This window comes from Actinia tenebrosa, unplaced genomic scaffold (genome assembly GCF_029948245.1).
Source record: "Actinia tenebrosa isolate PJP-AT-01 unplaced genomic scaffold, QUT_ActTen_1.0 PGA_scaffold4__44_contigs__length_22323623, whole genome shotgun sequence".
Lineage (NCBI taxonomy): Eukaryota > Metazoa > Cnidaria > Anthozoa > Actiniaria > Actiniidae > Actinia > Actinia tenebrosa.
In genome coordinates, this window is record NW_028292581.1 from 18,209,159 (window position 1) to 18,228,179 (window position 19,021).

The following is a 19,021-nucleotide window of genomic DNA, read 5'->3' on the forward strand; positions in this document are numbered from 1 at the left end:
CCAATCAATCAGACTTCGAGATTTAGGACAGATGTTTTTTTAAAAATTATGCATAACTATGAAGAGAAATTGCACTTAGAGAAGAAATCTCTGGTATTCATGCTTGTAGCCAACATAGGCACCGTTTAAATTGATGCTATTTCTATAATCACATTTGCCATCATTTGTTTTTCTGCTCACGTTTTTTAAAACGCAACACGCAGTACGCGCGTAAAAAAAAAGAAAAAAGAGATCAAATACATTATTCTAAAAATAGCATCAAAGATTCTAAAAATAGTATCAAAGATTCTAAAAATAGTATCAAAGATTCTAAATATAGCATAAAAGAGTTCTCATGATGGGGCACAAGGATCCTTTTTCTTACTTCGTTTTCTCCTGTAATTATAATAAATATTGTAAATCAAAAATGAAATTACTATAAGGGTAGGCGTTTTCAGGGCTCTGCCTCGGGACTAGGTCGATATGCGTGTATTTTCAAAGGTTTCATTCAACGTGGTTCGTCCAACAATTACATATTTCCTTCGTAATCGTTTACACGTTCACACGAATATAGGTTCACAAAAGTACACGATTCGCTGTAGAATCAAAAAGTTATAGTCATCAAAATGTCATTAAACTTTTAACAAACTCAAACAATTACTTACACATTTTTATGGCTGTCCCGAGGGGATTCTAGGAGTCTCGATCTCCTTCCATATAACAGTCAACTCCTCTCTCTGAACTCCTCACTTTCACTCCCCCCGGGCCCTACGAAACAGCCCTTCCCCAGGAAGCCCGCGGCCAAATATTATACGTCGCAACAATAAGATTATGTAAATCACATGATATGAACATGTTGAAGCCCTTATCAGGTTGTATGACTGCATCGTACATTTGTTTAGGAAAACAATTGTCACCCAAACGTAAATTCAAGAATGTGTTACATTTCGCAGTTGAATTAAATTTACATGTTCTAAAGTGAAATAACCCAAAAGTGTACAAAAACCATATATTTCAGTTATAAGGATAATTTGCAAATGAAAAAAACAGCAGTACTTTCCACAACAGCATTTTTTTAATAAGTAATTAGTCTTTAGAATTTACGTCATCTAATTTGCATATTGATAGTTTAAATGTTTATATCTCTGAAAAGAGAGGTCCACATACAAACATATTTCAACCATACTGCTACAATGTTCACATACGAGTGATTTTGAAATAATTCATTTTCCTTGATATACACTTTAATAAGTGTACAGTCTTTTTTATTATATGCTACGTATGATGACGAAGACACTAGAGAAAAAAGTTTGCGCATGCGTACCTTTACTAAGAATTTAGAATCTCGCGAGAAGGTATACTTTGTGAGACTAAGATACTGTATGTAATAAAGACAATAGCAATGTTTCAAGCATCTAAGTTTTGGCAACTTGTGAAGTCTATTTGTCAGGCATGTCTAAAGGTTAACAATTATTCCAACAAAGCGGCTGGCCGCCATTTTGGATTATCGCTGGAGGTGATTATCGTGTGATAATCTGAGTTTCTCGACCAATCACCACGCGAGATTTTAAATAATCAGCTGTGTATCTATACTAAATGATGATAAAGTTATATTTAAAATTATATATTAAAAATCAAACAATAATAATTAATTAATAATAAATAATAATAATATAGTTATATGAATAAAAACTCGAAGTTTAACAATTATATGCTTCGTTATATTAAAAAGATATGTTTTTAACAAACTCCTGAAATACGAGATGGTATTAGCATAGTTCTTACTTCCTCTGCCTGGAATTGTATTCCACAGTTTCGGGGCAGCTATGGAAAATGCCCTATCACCATATGTTGCTGTTGAGCATCTGGGAACTGTTAATAGGCCTTTCGAAGAAGACCTTAAAGTGCGTTTAGGTTTATAAGTAACTATGATATTGTCTAAGTAAGAAGGTGCACAACAATTATTAATGTTATAAATGAATAATATCTTGAATTTGATACGCTGCTGCACACTCAGGCAGCCAGTGTAATTTATATAGTGTAGGTGTGATGTGATCACACCTTTTAACTTTATAAACTAATCTAGCAGCTGTGTTTTGAATACGTTGGAGCTTACTTAGCTGCTTATCCGGTAGACCATAGAGTGCAAACAATATAACCGTGAAACTTTAGTAATACAAAATAGCACACGATTTCATGCAAATTCCATCGTTTTCTATTGTTTAATTAGCACTATTTTGTACTATTTAGTAATTAGTGTTTCACGGACTAATTGTTTGCACTCTATTGATGGGTTGCGAGCATTCCCAAGAGAGTTAATAGACAAAAACATGGCAGCCATTGTGGTACCCTTAACAATGGATGCTAATGAGAAATCTTTAGTTAAATGGCACCAACATGGCCGCGATGAAGTAACGTGCAAATAGAGAATCAAATACTATTGCAATGGTTATAAAGGTAAGTACTAATCGTTCAGTAGATTTGTCATCCAGATATCTACGAACTCTACCAATATTTATTATGGCAAGTGAAGCTGAGCGACATATGTAGAATGCGCAAACGTTTTTATTTGTATAACGTATGAACGTATAGAATATATAGCTGCAGGGTAGCTTAGAACTAATGAAGCCGCGCCAGCCAAAAGATTTTTATCGTTGTCGTCTGCAGTCCCGACCAAGTTGAATGCACTTTTGACAGAGTCTTCTGTGATCTTTAAACTGATCGTTGTTTTGTCCTCTTCGTTTTGGGAGTACCGCGAGAGACCTTAATTTGAATGGATAGCAATTAGAATTGGTACCTTTCTTATAACAGCTGTAACAGTTCTGATAAAAACCCTTCCAACTAGTCGCACTTGTCCATGTCCTCGTGCATGTCTTGCAGTAGAAGTCAGCTATGCAGGGTTCTTTACCGGTGTATTCAGAGAAGGTGATCAACAGGGCTCCCTCGTTCGCTTCCACGTACTCTATATTCTTCCTCCCGAGGTATTCTTTTACCTTTGGTCTTATCTTCTGTTCTCCTCTCCTTGCTGAGTGATGTCCTGCCCCGTCTATAATCTCTAACCAATCTTCGCCAACTCGTTTCGCTTCATCATGATCAAAATTTCTCAGTCGTTCATCCAGTTTACGAATCGCTTCATCTCTCTTTAGTCGTTCTCGTTCCATTATCTCTTCAATCATAACAGGTGTTTTATTTTCCCTACGAAGATTTGCTTCTAGCTCTTCTAGTTTTACTTGATTTCCCACTCGCTGTCCATGAAGATCTATCTCACTTTGAGGACGTTTACAGTTATAGAATTTAAAAATGGCACCAGACGCTCTTTCGTTACTCTCATGTATTGCTCTTCCACATTCAAGTTTCAGTCTACGGCATTTATGAGCTTCAATTCTGTATTTTTTTTCCAGTTCGTCGTAATAATGTTCCAATTCCTGAACCTCTTTTTCAAATTCCTCGTCCACATCTTTCAAATCTTCGCCCCCGTATTCCAACTCCTCATAATCATATTCCAATTCCTCGACGTCTTTTTCAAATTCCTCGTTCTCATCTTCAACTTCCTCATATTCCTCTTCAAGTTTCTCGAGCTCTTCTTCAAAGTCCTTGCAACTTTTCTCCATGTTTTCCTTCGCCTCCTTTTCTTTTTCATCCCATTTTTCTCTCTCCTTGGCAAATTTATCAGCTTCATTCCTGTAATGTTGCTGACCTTCCACGAGGTCCGACAGAAGATGGCAAACTTCTAAGGCTGCATTCTTTTGAAAACTACTTAGGTCAAATACAACGAGTAGCCCATACTTCCAACTTACTAGATCTTTGGACAATTTGCAGGATGGATATTCATTTTCCAAAACACGATTGATATTCTTGATATTTGCGTTATCCTCACCAACAAGATGCCTTCGTTGAACTCCCAGACAAAGAATCTTCTGGTCACATTCATAGAACTCGAGATACTCCTCCTTGTTGTATGGAATACCTTTTCTTGCCTCGTAAAGGTTCTCGGACGTTTCCCTATCGAGATAAGTTTTGTTCTGTATTATTTGCGATTTATCTCCCTCACGTGGTAGAACTGCTATTCTGAATTGAAACCTGGTGAGCTTTTGTCCAGCTATGCAGAAAGAGTACTGTCTCTTTCCTGCCTCGGAAGGAGTGAACTCGATCTCACAAATGTTGGAATCAACTTCAGAAGGACGAACCCTTAATGATCTCCCATTCTCAGTGGAGTACCGAGTATCCCCCGACCAGTTTGGATAACTCGTGTAGTTTTGATGATGAAGATGAAATTGCTCTTGATGCTGAACACTTTCTTCACTAGGTATCGGATTTCCAAGTACGTCGATGAGTTGTAGCTTGAATGTTATCGCTTGTCCAGCGTCGAAAAGTCTCTCCCTTATTTCATCGATATCGCTTTGGATGATATAAGACTTAGCAGCAGACACAGGAGGTGGGATGACTTCCAATGAAATATTCTTCCTAACTTGACAACTGCCTTGTGAGGCAATTAATTTAAATGACCCTTTACCAACTTTATCACAACGTATTTTAACAAAGAATTTTTTGTAGTGCGTATTAAGGGCATGCGACAACAGCGTTACAGATAAACTGCATGGAGGGATATTAAAATTCAAATCCAGGTCACTTTCGGCAGTTATAAAGTTTTCAAACTCGTCCTTGGCCCTCACACGAATCTCGGCCGTACCACCTCGGTACACACTACCAGCCTTGCCATGTCCTGTATTTGGTGTTATACCGCTGAGCTCGACGAACTTTAATTCTGATGGCTTAACGTCGATATCAACAGTTTTCTTGTCAATTGATCTAAAATTGTAACGATCTATAGGAAACTCAGGGGTTATGGAATATGTCCCAGCTGACGTTACTTGAACATACACATCTAGCTCCAGTACTTCTCGACGGGGTCGCCTGTCTTCGCCGTAACTGACTTGAACTTCTGGAGATACGCTGTTTAAGGAAGGTCGTGGAAAATCAATTTCTTCCTGGTAATTTCCAAATTTACCTTCGGTGGCCAGAGAAAGTTTTATGGTACAAATTCTTGTTCTTTGTCCTGCTATCAAAGTCACAGCACCCTTGCCGTGTGTTTCAGTCGTGGCATTGAAGTCTGGCGCTGTGAGATAATTCCAAAATCTAGATATATGGAACATTTCTTTTCACTTTTTTTTGGCAAGGTGTAAGTAGAAGAATGAAGGATGACAACTTTTAGTAGTGATGTTATTAAGAATCCTGTCGATGCCTGCAAAAAATATATTAAAAGCTTGATTACAAATCAATGTAGATACCATCAAAGGTAACATGTTACGTAACGTGAGCTATAAGAACACATCTACTAGTGGTAGTCGTAGCCGTGGTAGGTGACGGTCACTATTTATCTCCTGGGTTGAAGGTGGAGAGGGTGTCGGGATAATTTAGGAAGGATCAAGGGGTGGGATCAGAAAGAAATATAGTGCCTCTTGGGGATTCAGGTAAATGTTGACAGGAATCATAGGGCCGGATCACTCAGTAGCAACTACCAATATGTGGGGATCATGGAGAAATATAGTGCCTCTAGGTCAGTTAATCTTTATGTAGTCGCGACAAATATTCTCCGGCCCCTCCCCCTCTAGGTGACAAATAATGATCGGTACCTAAAGCGCCAACGAGCCAAATTTTCATTTCTAGCCTAGAGATTGGAGGATAAACAGAACTGTTTAGAGCTTACTTGTGCCATTAAATAGTTAGGAACTGCTGTGACGAACGTTCTAGTCAAATACGTTATGGGGTTAGTAGTTAACTGACAATTGGCCAGAAAAACAGTAGCTAACTGACAAATAACCTAAGATTAGTAGTTAAAGTGTATATCAAGGAAAAAAATTTTCTTTCAAAATCACTTATATGTGAATAGTGTAGCAGTATGGTTGCAGCATTTTTGTATGTGAAATTTTCTTTTCGGAGATATAGACATTTGAAATATCAATATGCAAATGAATGACGTAAATTCAAGACTAATTTATTATACAAAAATACTTCTGTTGAAAGTACTGTGTTTTGTTTTTTCATTTGCAAATTATACATATGCCTGAAATATAAGGCTTTGTACACTTTTATATTTCAAACGTTAATATCTCTGAAAATAGAAGTCCACATACAAAAATATTGCAACCATACTACTACACTGTTCAAATATGTGATTTTAAAAATAAATTGTTTTCCTTGATATACACTTTAACAGTTACCCCCATTGGCACCCTCTTATACGTAGAATATTAATCGTGAATACTAGTTATGTCACTAAACACGGCATTCGTATAACTTGTAGGACCTTATGTGCACAATTATTTCAAGCCAACCCCAAAAGGGTTCTCGCATTACACTACCTTCGTTTCCCAGAGTACAAGAATCGCGTCAACTGCGAACGGGAACTTGCTCGAATGTCAATAGAACTAAATGTTTTTAAAAAAAAAGATAATTCTTTGGTAGTTCAATCAACTCTCGCCTTGCGAACACCCCGATATAAAGGGTACCATGCTATTGCGAATAGGAGCAAAGTCCCCGACAACATCCACTGACAAAGAAATGGCCGTAATCAATTCTCGTTATTGCAGACACTCGTTATTACAGACACCAAGTGACGGTCCCGAGGGTGTCCGCTGTAAAGAGAGTTAACAATATTTCAGATTACTTGATCGAAGTACGTTTTCATTTTATCGTGTGCAATAATGGTTGTACAACTAGAAGAATGGCCAAGTATTTTATTACACTTCACATCGTCAAAAGGTAAACAAAATGGTACCGGCGTAGCAGGGTTTTTATCATAAAATACAATAACTTGTTAACTTTGAAACACTGGCACTAAATAAAATATTTTCAATTATCAGTTTATGATTTTCCTTCTTATAGTTTTCAAAATTATTATTCTAGCTTTTTTTCCATTTTTCTATAAAATTAGAATAGCGTTATCAGTAAAACCAAAGTTTTAAAATTGTTTAATTAATGTAAAGTATACATTTTGTATGACTGTAACAAAATTATCAATCATTTGTGCTTTGTACACCGACGCAGCTTAAACTAGTTCAAACGAAAAGTATCTCATTCGAGCGGTTAGTCTTTGTACTAGGGCAGCCCAAATAGTTTGTCTAGTTTGTCTAATCAAATTGTTAGATAGTACACGACCCGTCACGGTCACGGTCTGGTAACACAACTTAGTTTATTCACACCGTACGGACCATACGTTTCCCAAGGATCTTCATATGTTAGTTAACATTAAAGTCATTGTGCCATACAGTCCCTACCGAGCACAATACACTTCTGACATAACTTTCTGTGATCTTCACGAGTGATACGAAGATTTGAAACCGTTGATTCGTCACCACTCCGTTGTCGGGGTCGTACAGATCTTAACTTAAAGGGATAACACTCTGATGGATAAATTCCTCTACGATAACACCTGAAACATCTCTGGAAAAACCCCTTCCAACTAGTCGTACTTGTCCAAGTCTTCTTGCATCTTTTGCAGTAGAAGTCAGCTACGCAGGGTTTTTTACCGGTGTATTCAGAGAAGGTGATCAACAGGGCTCCCTCGTTCGCTTCCACGTACTCTATACTCTTCTTCCTGAGGTATTCTTCTACCTTTGGTCTTATCTTCTGTTCTCCTCTCCTTGCTGAGTGATGTCCTGCCCCGTCTATAATCTCTAACCAATCTTCACCAACTCGTTTCGCTTCATCATGATCAAAATTTCTCAGTCGTTCATCCAGTTTACGAATCGCTTCATCTCTTTCTTGTTGTTCTCTTTCAATTTTGGCATCAACTTCAGCAGCACTCCTTTCTCCTTTACTGCGAAGCTGCTCTTTATACTCTTTCATCTTTACTGAGTCTGCCACTAGTTGTCCATGCAAGTCGATCTCACTTTGAGGGCGGCCTTTGTTGTAGAACTTAAAGATGGCGTCCGATGCTTGACCGTGACACTGATTCATCAAGGTTGCAAATTTTTCCTTGATGTCGCTGCAGGCTCTAGCTTCTTCATGTTTGCCTGAAAAATAAGCGTCGATGGATTCGTTTTTCCATTTTTCTCTTTCTCTGTCAAATTCATTGGCCTGGTTTCGATAATGGTGTGCCCCCTCTACGAACAAGGAGATAATTTCAAGAAATACAGGGAGTGTTTTACTTTCAAACTTTTTAAGAACAACGTTGATTAGTTTCACTTGCTGGTTATCTGTGTTTTCGTTGATGTCACTGCTTTTCAGATCTTCGTTACCTGGGTCTTGCACAATCCGGTTGATATTGTCCAGATTTGCGTAATCCGCAAGCATTTCTCGACAAACATCTTTGCAGCGAATCTCCTTCTTATTCTTGTAAAGTCGCACAAAGTTTTCAGTTCTGTAAGGCTGTAAACCAACAACCTTTACTGAGAGCTCCTCGCCGAGAGGTTCATCATTATATATTACCTGCACATGTTTGGTATCAATAATTCTATTATCAAGAACAGTTGTTGTCACGTAGATTTCGCCTTCTTCTGTTCCAGACTCGTGTGCTATTACATTGCCAGCTTGGTCATTCACCTTGATCGACAGCAACTCATCTTTGAATTCTGAATCTTCCGTTAGACTGTACCTGTTGCCTATACAATCGAAAAGACTCACTCGAATCCTAAAAGAGCTTTGGGTTTCGCCGACAAAGACAGGCTTCTCGTCTGCACAAACACACAAACACTTGTTTACATCCAAAGGAGCTTTTGTGATCGCAACTGTAAAGAAAGGAAGTATAGACAATTTTGTCATGGATTCCTTGGGCTTGATATCAACCTTGTATGTCCCTGGTTTATCAAAACTATACTGAAAAACCAAGTCATTCTCTCCAGTGACAAATGTGGCCTCTTCCTTCAAGCCTCCTAAGGCGTCCAGGCACCACTCAATGGCGTTCATGACTACTTCATTGTCAAATTCATCTTTGCCCTTCACGATAACAGTTCGCGACTGTTTTGCATAAGAAGACAAGATGTTCTGGTTCGAAGCTGGAGGCTCGTGACTGACGATCTGGACTTCGGCTACAGGACCGGGCTTAGCGACAAAACTAAGTGGAGATTCTTTGACTTTCTTGTCTGCTTCGTGCAACGAGAACGAAAGCAATCTTTTCCCTACTATGTAGGGTGTGAACGTAAGTACACAAGTATTGGAGTTTACGTCAGATGGACTCCTTTTGAAGGAATTCTCTTCTCTAGTTGATTTGACGCTTTTTCTTGAGGAATCTTCTGACTTTTCGTGTGATGTGTCATGAAAGGCAAGACAAATGCTTTCAACAAAAGACTTGCTTTCTTCATAACATATTGCATTTCCAAAAATGTCGATGAGCTTTAACTTGACTGATATCGCTTGTCCAGCCTCGTGGATTCTCTCCTGTATTTCATCAATATCGCTTTGGATGATATACGACTTAGCAGCAGACACAGGAGGTGGGATGACTTCCAATGAAATATTCTTTCTAACTTGACAACTGCCTTGTGAGGCAATTAAACTAAATGAGCCTTTACCAACTTTTTCCCAGCGTACTGTTAGTTGATGGCTTCCTTTCTTTAAATCTTTTCTACAATCAGTGGACAGCAACTTGACAAGTGAGCAATCGGAAAATATGGAAAACTTCAAATTACTTTTAACAATTCTGTTACCGAATTGGTCTTTTGCCATCACCCTGATTTCAGCTGTATCACCTCGATAAACATTAACGAAGTCAATGGGATCTTGCTTGACGATTTGCAGCTCTTCCAACGGACCAGGTTGGACTTTTAATGCTATCGTAGAGATCTCCTCAGTTTCGTTGTCTGCAAACAAAGAGACCTGTCTTTTCCCTGCTATAGTAGGCGTGAACTCAACTTCACAACTGTTGGAATCCTCCTCAAGTGGACGCACCTTTAGGGCAGTATTTTCCAAGTTAGACTCATGAAAGGCAAGACGAATGCTTTCAACAAAAGACTTGCTTTCTTCATAACATATTGCATTCCCAAAAATGTCGATGAGCTTTAACTTGACTGATATCGCTTGTCCAGCCTCGTGGATTCTCTCTTGTATTTTATCAATATCGCTTTGGATGATATACGACTTATCACCAGACACAGGAGGTGGGATGACTTCCAATGAAATATTCTTTCTAACTTGACAACTGCCTTGTGAGGCAATTAAATTAAATGAGCCTTTACCAACTTTTTCCCAGCGTACTGTTAGTTGATGGCTTCCTTTCTTTAAATCCTCACTATAATCAGTGGACAGCAACTTGACGAGTGATCTGTCGGAAAATACATCAAACTTCAAGTTACTTTTATCAATTCTGTTACCGGATTGGTCTTTTGCCATCACCCTGATATTAGCTGTATCTCCTCGATAAACATTAACGAAGTCAATGGGATCTTGCTTGACGATTTGCAGCTCTTCCAACGGACCAGGTTGGACTTTTAATGCTATCGTAGAGATCTCCTCAGTTTCGTTGTCTGCAAACAAAGAGACCTGTCTTTTCCCTGCTATAGTAGGCGTGAGCTCAACTTCACAACTGTTGGAGTCCGTGTCAAGTGGACGCACCATTAGGGAAGTATTTTCCAAGTTAGACTCATGAAAGGCAAGACGAATGCTTTCAACAAAAGACTTGCTTTCTTCATAACATATTGCATTCCCAAAAATGTCGATGAGCTTTAACTTGACTGATATCGCTTGTCCGGCCTCGTGGATTCTCTCCTGTATTTTATCAATATCGCTTTGGATGATATACGACTTAGCAGCAGACACAGGAGGTGGGATGACTTCCAATGAAATATTCTTTCTAACTTGACAACTGCCTTGTGAGGCAATTAAATTAAATGAGCCTTTACCAACTTTTTCCCAGCGTACTGTTAGTTGATGGCTTCCTTTCTTTAAATCCTCACTATAATCAGTGGACAGCAACTTGACGAGTGATCTGTCGGAAAATACATCAAACTTCAAGTTACTTTTATCAATTCTGTTACCGAATTGGTCTTTTGCCATCACCCTGATATTAGCTGTATCTCCTCGATAAACATTAACGAAGTCAATGGGATCTTGCTTGACGATTTGCAGATCTTCCAACGGACCAGGTTGGACTTTTAATGCTATCGTAGAGATCTCCTCAGTTTCGTTGTCTGCAAACAAAGAGACCTGTCTTTTCCCTGCTATAGTAGGCGTGAACTCAACTTCACAACTGTTGGAGTCCGTGTCAAGTGGACGCACCATTAGGGAAGTATTTTCCAAGTTAGACTCATGAAAGGCAAGACGAATGCTTTCAACAAAAGACTTGCTTTCTTCATAACATATTGCATTCCCAAAAATGTCGATGAGCTTTAACTTGACTGATATCGCTTGTCCGGCCTCGTGGATTCTCTCCTGTATTTTATCAATATCGCTTTGGATGATATACGACTTAGCAGCAGACACAGGAGGTGGGATGACTTCCAATGAAATATTCTTTCTAACTTGACAACTGCCTTGTGAGGCAATTAAATTAAATGAGCCTTTACCAACTTTTTCCCAGCGTACTGTTAGTTGATGGCTTCCTTTCTTTAAATCCTCACTATAATCAGTGGACAGCAACTTGACGAGTGATCTGTCGGAAAATACATCAAACTTCAAGTTACTTTTATCAATTCTGTTACCGAATTGGTCTTTTGCCATCACCCTGATATTAGCTGTATCTCCTCGATAAACATTAACGAAGTCAATGGGATCTTGCTTGACGATTTGCAGATCTTCCAACGGACCAGGTTGGACTTTTAATGCTATCGTAGAGATCTCCTCAGTTTCGTTGTCTGCAAACAAAGAGACCTGTCTTTTCCCTGCTATAGTAGGCGTGAACTCAACTTCACAACTGTTGGAGTCCGTGTCAAGTGGACGCACCATTAGGGAAGTATTTTCCAAGTTAGACTCATGAAAGTTTTTGGTAACAGTTGGTTTTCCTTTGGCGGAGAATAACACAGAATTAGCTTCACAATCATTACTGGAGTAAAAATCAGAATTGGGACACATTTTGGAGGAATTTTCTTCGTTAATTGATTGAATGCTTTTCTTTGAGGAGCCTTGATTTACGCCTGAAACTAGTGATGTGTCATGAAAGGCAAGACGAATGCTTTCAACAAAAGACTTGCTTTCTTCATAACATATTGCATTTCCAAAAATGTCGATGAGCTTTAACTTGACTGATATCGCTTGTCCAGCCTCGTGGATTCTCTCCTGTATTTTATCAATATCGCTTTGGATGATATACGACTTAGCAGCAGACACAGGAGGTGGGATGACTTCCAATGAAATATTCTTCCTAACTTGACAACTGCCTTGTGAGGCAATTAAATTAAATGAGCCTTTACCAACTTTTTCCCAGCGTACTGTTAGTTGATGGCTTCCTTTCTTTAAATCCTCACTATAATCAGTGGACAGCAACTTGACGAGTGATCTGTCGGAAAATACATCAAACTTCAAGTTACTTTTATCAATTCTGTTACCGAATTGGTCTTTTGCCATCACCCTGATATTAGCTGTATCTCCTCGATAAACATTAACGAAGTCAATGGGATCTTGCTTGACGATTTGCAGATCTTCCAACGGACCAGGTTGGACTTTTAATGCTATCGTAGAGATCTCCTCAGTTTCGTTGTCTGCAAACAAAGAGACCTGTCTTTTCCCTGCTATAGTAGGCGTGAACTCAACTTCACAACTGTTGGATTCCTCGTCAAGTGGACGCACCTTGGGAACAATACTTTCCTCGTTGCCATTATAGTCGCGTTTCATTGTTACGATACCCTTATTTCTGGAAACGTTTCTGGAAAGACTTCTTCTCATGCGTTTGACCATAGCTCTACGAGAAACAAGACCAAGAGCTTTTTCAAGGAAAACCTTGCTTTCGTCATAAGAAATTGGATTCCCGATAATGTCTATAAGCTTTAACTTGACTGATATCGCTTTTCCAGGCTCGTGGATTCTCTCCTGTATTTTATCGATGTCATTCTGGATGATATGGGACTTATCAGCAGACACAAGGGGAGTGATGACTTTGACTTCCTGACTAAGCGTGTGAACATTCAAGTGCGTTTCTTCTTCGCGTACAGACAGTACGAACGTGGTTGTACCAATTTTCTGGTAACGCACTGAAATAACGTACCATCCGGTGCTTGTGTCACGAGAAGTTGGATGAACCACCTTTAGTGATTGGTTACCGGAAACTATGCGAAAACCTAAATCATCTGTATACTTGTTTTCAAAAACGTCAACAACTTCAACGTATATCTTAACAGTATCACCTCGATAACTAGTGGCCATTTTTGTACTACATTCGTCCTTGACTGGATTTGAATTAACGTACTTCTTCAACAGTATGTAACATGTATTCGATGGCTTTACTCGCAATAGAAGTTTAATTGTACCATTAAGTTTGACGTAGCTGTCTGTGGGGAATTTAGGCACAATGGCATAAGCCCCAGCCACTGTCACATAAACAAACATATCTAAAACTAGTTTCCCGTCGATCCATCTCTCATTCTCACAAGTTACATAAACTCTGTCATCTTGGTAGTAGTTGGAAAGAGGTCGAACATATTTGCTTTTGTCAAGTTCGCCTTTATGATCGAGGCTGACTGAAATGGTGCAAGCTTTTGTTTTTTCTCCCGCGGTCACAAATCCATTAGCTTGGATATATGGACGAGAGTCAATATTAACAGTAAATCTTGGAGCTGTCAGAAATTGCCACGCTCCTTTTAACAAATTCATAGTTTGTCGAGGAGTTTTTACCACGTTGAAATTGAAACCGGCTGAGGGTACGAGAAGTTAATATTTTTCATATGTAGAGACCGTTTTGTGGTTCAATTGATCTGAACTGAAAAGTGTCCCAAAAACGTTGATGAACTTTGTATTGATCTTGATGAATGTCCACTTGGCTTTTAGCAAGAAATTCTTATGTCTTTTAGTTAGCTTTTAAGAGACGAAGATCCTCTTGAGTTTCTTCCAATGACTGTCTTCATTGGGACTACCTACAAAATGCAAGACATAAAAATTATCAATATACTATGAACAATGTATATTTTACAATGATGATGGCGATGAAAAAGATGTTGATAGCGGTGATGACAATGATGATGTTGATGATGATGTTGCTTATAGTGTTGATGACAATAATGATGATGATGGCGATGATGATGATTGCCTCCTCTAAAGAGCAGGCTATCACACGAGACGTTATAGTCAAGGAAAATGCAGAGAAGCAATGTTTCTTAGAAGATGGATCAATCCCAGCTTCATAGCTTTTATAAGCCATGAAAGCTTATAAAAGCTTTCATAGTAAAAAGATATAAAAATCAAGATTGGAAGCCATGAAGCTATACCTATTGTACCAAGAAAAGAATAGATCTTTATGACAATCAAGAAAACGCTTTTACCCGCATTCCGGCCAGCTCAGTTGCTAAGAGCGTCGGTCTGTTGTGCGGGAAGTCTTGGTTCGAGTACCGGCCGGATCAACACTAAGGGTCTTAAAATAACTGAGGAGAAGATGCAGCCCGTCCCTAATCAACTAGAGACGTTAACAAGAGGTCCACGAGTTTATCAGCTAAATTACTAAAAAGTGTCATCCTCTATTAACAAAGTTGACTTGATTTTTGACTGGAATGAGGGGGTTGCAGAACACTGTAATCCTATTCATAGTTAACTTGAATATGTAAATTATGTCCCAGAGGAATTGTTAATATGTATTCTCACGGACTTTATACTAATACAAAAGGGAAAGGACGCCATGAATTAATCACTCTCATTAAACCACCGACGAAGAAGTGTACGTTTTGACCCACCCACCCGCCCACGAGCAAGCCGGGTTGATCCACATTCTGTCCCATTTATTGCTCTCCGGCCAGGATTTGTTCCAGGCCAGAGTTGCCTTTGCATACCTTAATATTAACAATAGATGGGGCAGAATATTACACTATGGGGTCAAAAAGTACACACATTATGCAGGAGACTTAATTGATTTATGACATTCATGGATTAGGACTGGTAAATTGAGAAAATTGTCAGCAAAAAAGTAAAGGAATTGTGAACAAAAATAGAAATACGAATAAAAGTGATGATGAAGATGTTATCAGTTGTTGTTGATTGGATGATGATTCACAATGGTAGTGATGAATGCGATGTTATAATATGATGTTAATAATGATTTTGAACATAGTTAATGGAGCGGAATGGTATGGAAACTCCATAGAACAAAGCTATTGTTTTGCATTTGATGTTGAACTGTACCATCACGTGATACTGAGGGTGCACAATGAACCAAAGCAAGTATGGCTGAAAATACTCATTTCCTTATTATTTTCATGTATGAACATTTTGAAAGTGAAAACTTTCATTCGATGACCACAAACTATGCGGATAAATATTTCCGCGCAGATACAGTTAAGTTACTAGATGATAAATAAGAAAGCATGAAAAAGGGCAATTTCATTTTCAATAAACAATTAATATTAATCATATAGGATTAATTAACAAATAATAAGTATTTTAAAACGTTTTTTGGGGTTAAAAACTTCTATATTCCCGAATACTATGAACAAATGGAGAAACTTTTCCTTCTCTGTGCACCGTCAACGTCATATAACAATGGATAAAGTCGAACAAAAACATAGAACAATGGGTTTCCTAAACATTCCGCTCCATTAATTATGTTTTGAAGATGAATATGATGGTGATGATAATGATAATGATAATAATGTTGGTGTTGGTGATATGATAGTTTATTATGATGGTGATGATAATGATAATGATTGTGATAATGATGATAATTGTGATAATGATGATGTTTGTGATGATGATAATTTATTAAACAAATCGAACGAAACCCATATCAAAAACAAGAAATTGAACAAAAGATACTTACAAAATGATGTTCACAGCGATGAACAGATTTGTCACGATGAAATTTGCGTATGCATACCAAGGATTCAATAAAACAAAAAAAAAAAAAAAACAACAAAAAAACAAAAAAGAAAAGAAACAAAAACAATAAAAAATTTCTTTATTTAGTTAATATTATTACAAATATAATTATCTTTAGTTTTCTGAATTGATAATATTAATGAAAATATAATATGCGTGAAAAATTTTTTTAAATCGATGCTGATTGGCTAAGAGCAGTGCTGCTTCAAGGAAACAGTGCAGAAAAAAGGAAATGCAGTGAAAATTTTAAAATTTTTCAAAAACGGTTTCAAAATCAAACTTTTCTTAATTCTGCTGTCGTTAACATGTAGTACAGACATCTCATTTGTAAATATTTGAGAAAAACAAACATATTTCAAAAACACCTTTTGATATAATCTCGTCGAAATTGAAAAAATATTTTTATTTGAATTCGGTGCACGTGAAAATGGAAAGTGGAAAATTTAAGTTTAACCCATTATCGACTGCGAACGAGTGACCATCCTCTGCTCCGAAGATTCCGGTAAAGCCAGTACGAGTAGATAAAGACAGAACCTGCCTTTTTATGGTATAAACTTTAGTTTGAGCCAACGAATGAGTTTTTATAACGAGAAGACTTCACAGGGTCTTTACTTCCCGTAGGCTCAAAAAATATTAATTGAAGGATATTACATGGGCGAGCAGAGATACGAATTTTATCTTCGAGTGTTCAATAATTGCTATCTCACGAGTGAGCGCAGCGAACGAGTGATTGATCTAAATTGAACACGAGAAGATAAAATTCGTATCTCCAAGCGGCCATGTAATGTTCTGTTTATTATATAGATATCGATGAAATTTAAATGAAATAAAAGCTCAAAAATTCTTTATTAAAATAGCAAGCCGATTCAACAGCGATATCTTCACGTGTGAAACATATGGTATCTTCCACTGGTGAGACAAAACCTAGTATTTCATTAGTGGTTTTCTACATTTGCTCATGCCTAATACTTATTTCCGGTTAAAACCGGTTTAAAAACTTGTTTGGTTTGTCCAGAGTTAGGTTTGCCCATCGTGAATCGCCAACGAATCGCCAGCGAATCCGCCAACGAGGGAGACTCGACTCTGCTAGCAGGGAAAGTGCCCCTCCTCTCCCACGAAAATAACCTCACCGAAAATGTAGATTTATATTCCCACTCACCGTTGCACACGAGGAATATATTATCATATTTTATGGTAGCGAAAGAAGCTGAGTGTATGCCGTTCAAGCCTTAATATAACCCCTGAATCTCAACGTACACTCTCGTACTGAACATTATGAATACAACTCCGGCTAACTATTCGATCTTTTGATTATATAGAGCTCCATGATGGTCATGATGATCCAATGAAGACCAAAATGGATCAAAATGGATGGCAGAAATAGCGAAGAGATGTTTACATGTAATAAGCTTACTTACAAAGTTGGCTTAACCGACTAAGCTTCAGTAAAATATGGAAGTCAATTTCTTTCTCAGTTGAGCACTTTCCTACGACTACACTTTATGGTTTAGAAGAACTTTGGCTAAAATCGGGAAATGAATTGCTTCGAACATATTTGCTGGGCGTAAAGTTCGACTCAAGCGATACTGACTAAGTTTGTCTATTTTAACGAACAAAAAGCTCAGCACGGGAAAAGAAAACAATGTCTATTTTAAGCCAAAAAACAGTAAATTTTACCTTTAGTTCAGTGTGATGGTTCGCTTCAAGAATCCAAAATGGCTCGCGTCAAAGCTACCTGCCAGACAAAGCTGCCAGACGAAACAACTGACAGAATCATATTGTCCTCCAATCAGAAATCGAGTCAGGGACCCCAGACCAAATTCTGAGAATTTGGTCAAATCACTTCCGGAAAAATAGCGTTTTTTACAAATTTCTCGCGCGCTGATTGGCTGATTTTTATCATCAATAAGAGGACAGACAGATAAAGCTGTCGTCATCGAGCGCGCGCTCTGATCTTGGTTGTTTTGTTTTGATCGCTAGAAAAGAGACCGGTTTTTATCGTTTTTCTTGTTGTTTTTGTTATTGTAAAAAACGTGTCTTAATTAATTCTTTTCTTGTCTTTAGAGCTTTCCATACATGGTAGTCTGCGTTGCCCACGGTCTGTTTAAAAAAACGGCAGACAGCCGGCAATGCAGGCTAAATACATGGCTTTTAATGCTACTTACACGGTGACGGTTACAGGGTCGTTACTGGCGAGGTCTCAAGGGGGAAGGGGGATGTTTCATTTTGCCGCCAATAAACAAACGTACGCGTTCATCTTCATTAGAGATGCCCGCCATATCCACAGGAATCCCACAGGGAGCCCAATTTAGAAATAAAATCGGAAAAATTAAAGAATTATTATTTTTTTAAATTCGAGGTCAAAATAATGTCCTCTGTAATGCGAAAGAGTAAAAAAATCTATAAAAATGCTCTAGAACTTTTTTTTCGCGCGCGCCTTTGTTTTCCTATATAATTTCCCTATATATGGTATAAAGTGGTTTAGAGTGTTGTATTTTCAAATATGGCGACTTTACTTTCCTCCCTTGTCAGAGAGTATACTAGTATACATAAGAGCGACATTAGAACCATAGGGAAAAGGTACTGCCTGCGCTGCATCCGGAATTTTCTGTCGTAAAACGTTCGGAGGCACGCAGGCTAGGCTTGCACTAAGAGGTCACGTGATCAAATCGGCCATTGTGGCTGGCATTCTACAGGATTTTAGCTATCGGTGAGAATGTAAAAAAAATTGGCGGATTCAGGTAGTTTTTTTTTGGTGATAAAAAGTACTAGTAAGTTAGCGCATTAAATAACGATAAAAATCCCCTTTCTTGCAAGATACACCAACTTGCAAGAACATTGACATACGAAAATAGAACATTAGTGATTTAGTGGGATAGGAATTATATTAAAAAACAAAAGAAGATCACTGAAGCTGAACTTTTTCTTTTGTCTTTTAATGAATTCCTTTCTCACTAAATTACTAATGTTCTATTTTCGTATGTCAACGTTCTTGCAAGTAGGTGTATATATTCCTAGTAGATTTTTGCTATTAAAGGACAACTGACCCTCCAAAATGACCCATTTTTAAGAGGAACTACATCATTTGAGAAGT

At 38.0% G+C, this 19,021-nt stretch overlaps 1 protein-coding gene across 2 annotated transcripts; it reads right to left on the reverse strand.

Annotated features, from left to right (window-relative positions):
• Nucleotides 1-6,700: 6,700 nt before the first annotated feature.
• Nucleotides 6,701-17,692, reverse strand: LOC148907381 (uncharacterized). 2 transcript variants are annotated; one of them, XM_089036387.1, is made up of 2 exons: nt 17,605-17,692; nt 6,701-13,979 (listed from the first exon to the last, which is right to left on the reverse strand). In XM_089036387.1, exon 2 carries the CDS (start codon nt 13,717-13,719, stop codon nt 7,234-7,236), a length of 6,486 nt encoding a protein of 2,161 aa, XP_088892513.1. In that variant the 5' UTR covers nt 13,720-13,979; nt 17,605-17,692; the 3' UTR covers nt 6,701-7,233. The 2 variants fall into 2 exon arrangements, with proteins under 2 accessions (XP_088892513.1, XP_088892514.1); XM_089036388.1 differs by having other exon boundaries at nt 6,701-13,975; nt 17,605-17,681.
• Between the last annotated feature and the right edge of the window lie 1,329 nt (nt 17,693-19,021).

Excerpts from the sequence above, each read along its gene's own strand:
- LOC148907381 (XM_089036387.1), bottom strand. The coding sequence starts at position 13,719 with ATGAATTTGTTAAAAGGAGCGTGGCAATTTCTGACAGCTCCAAGATTT.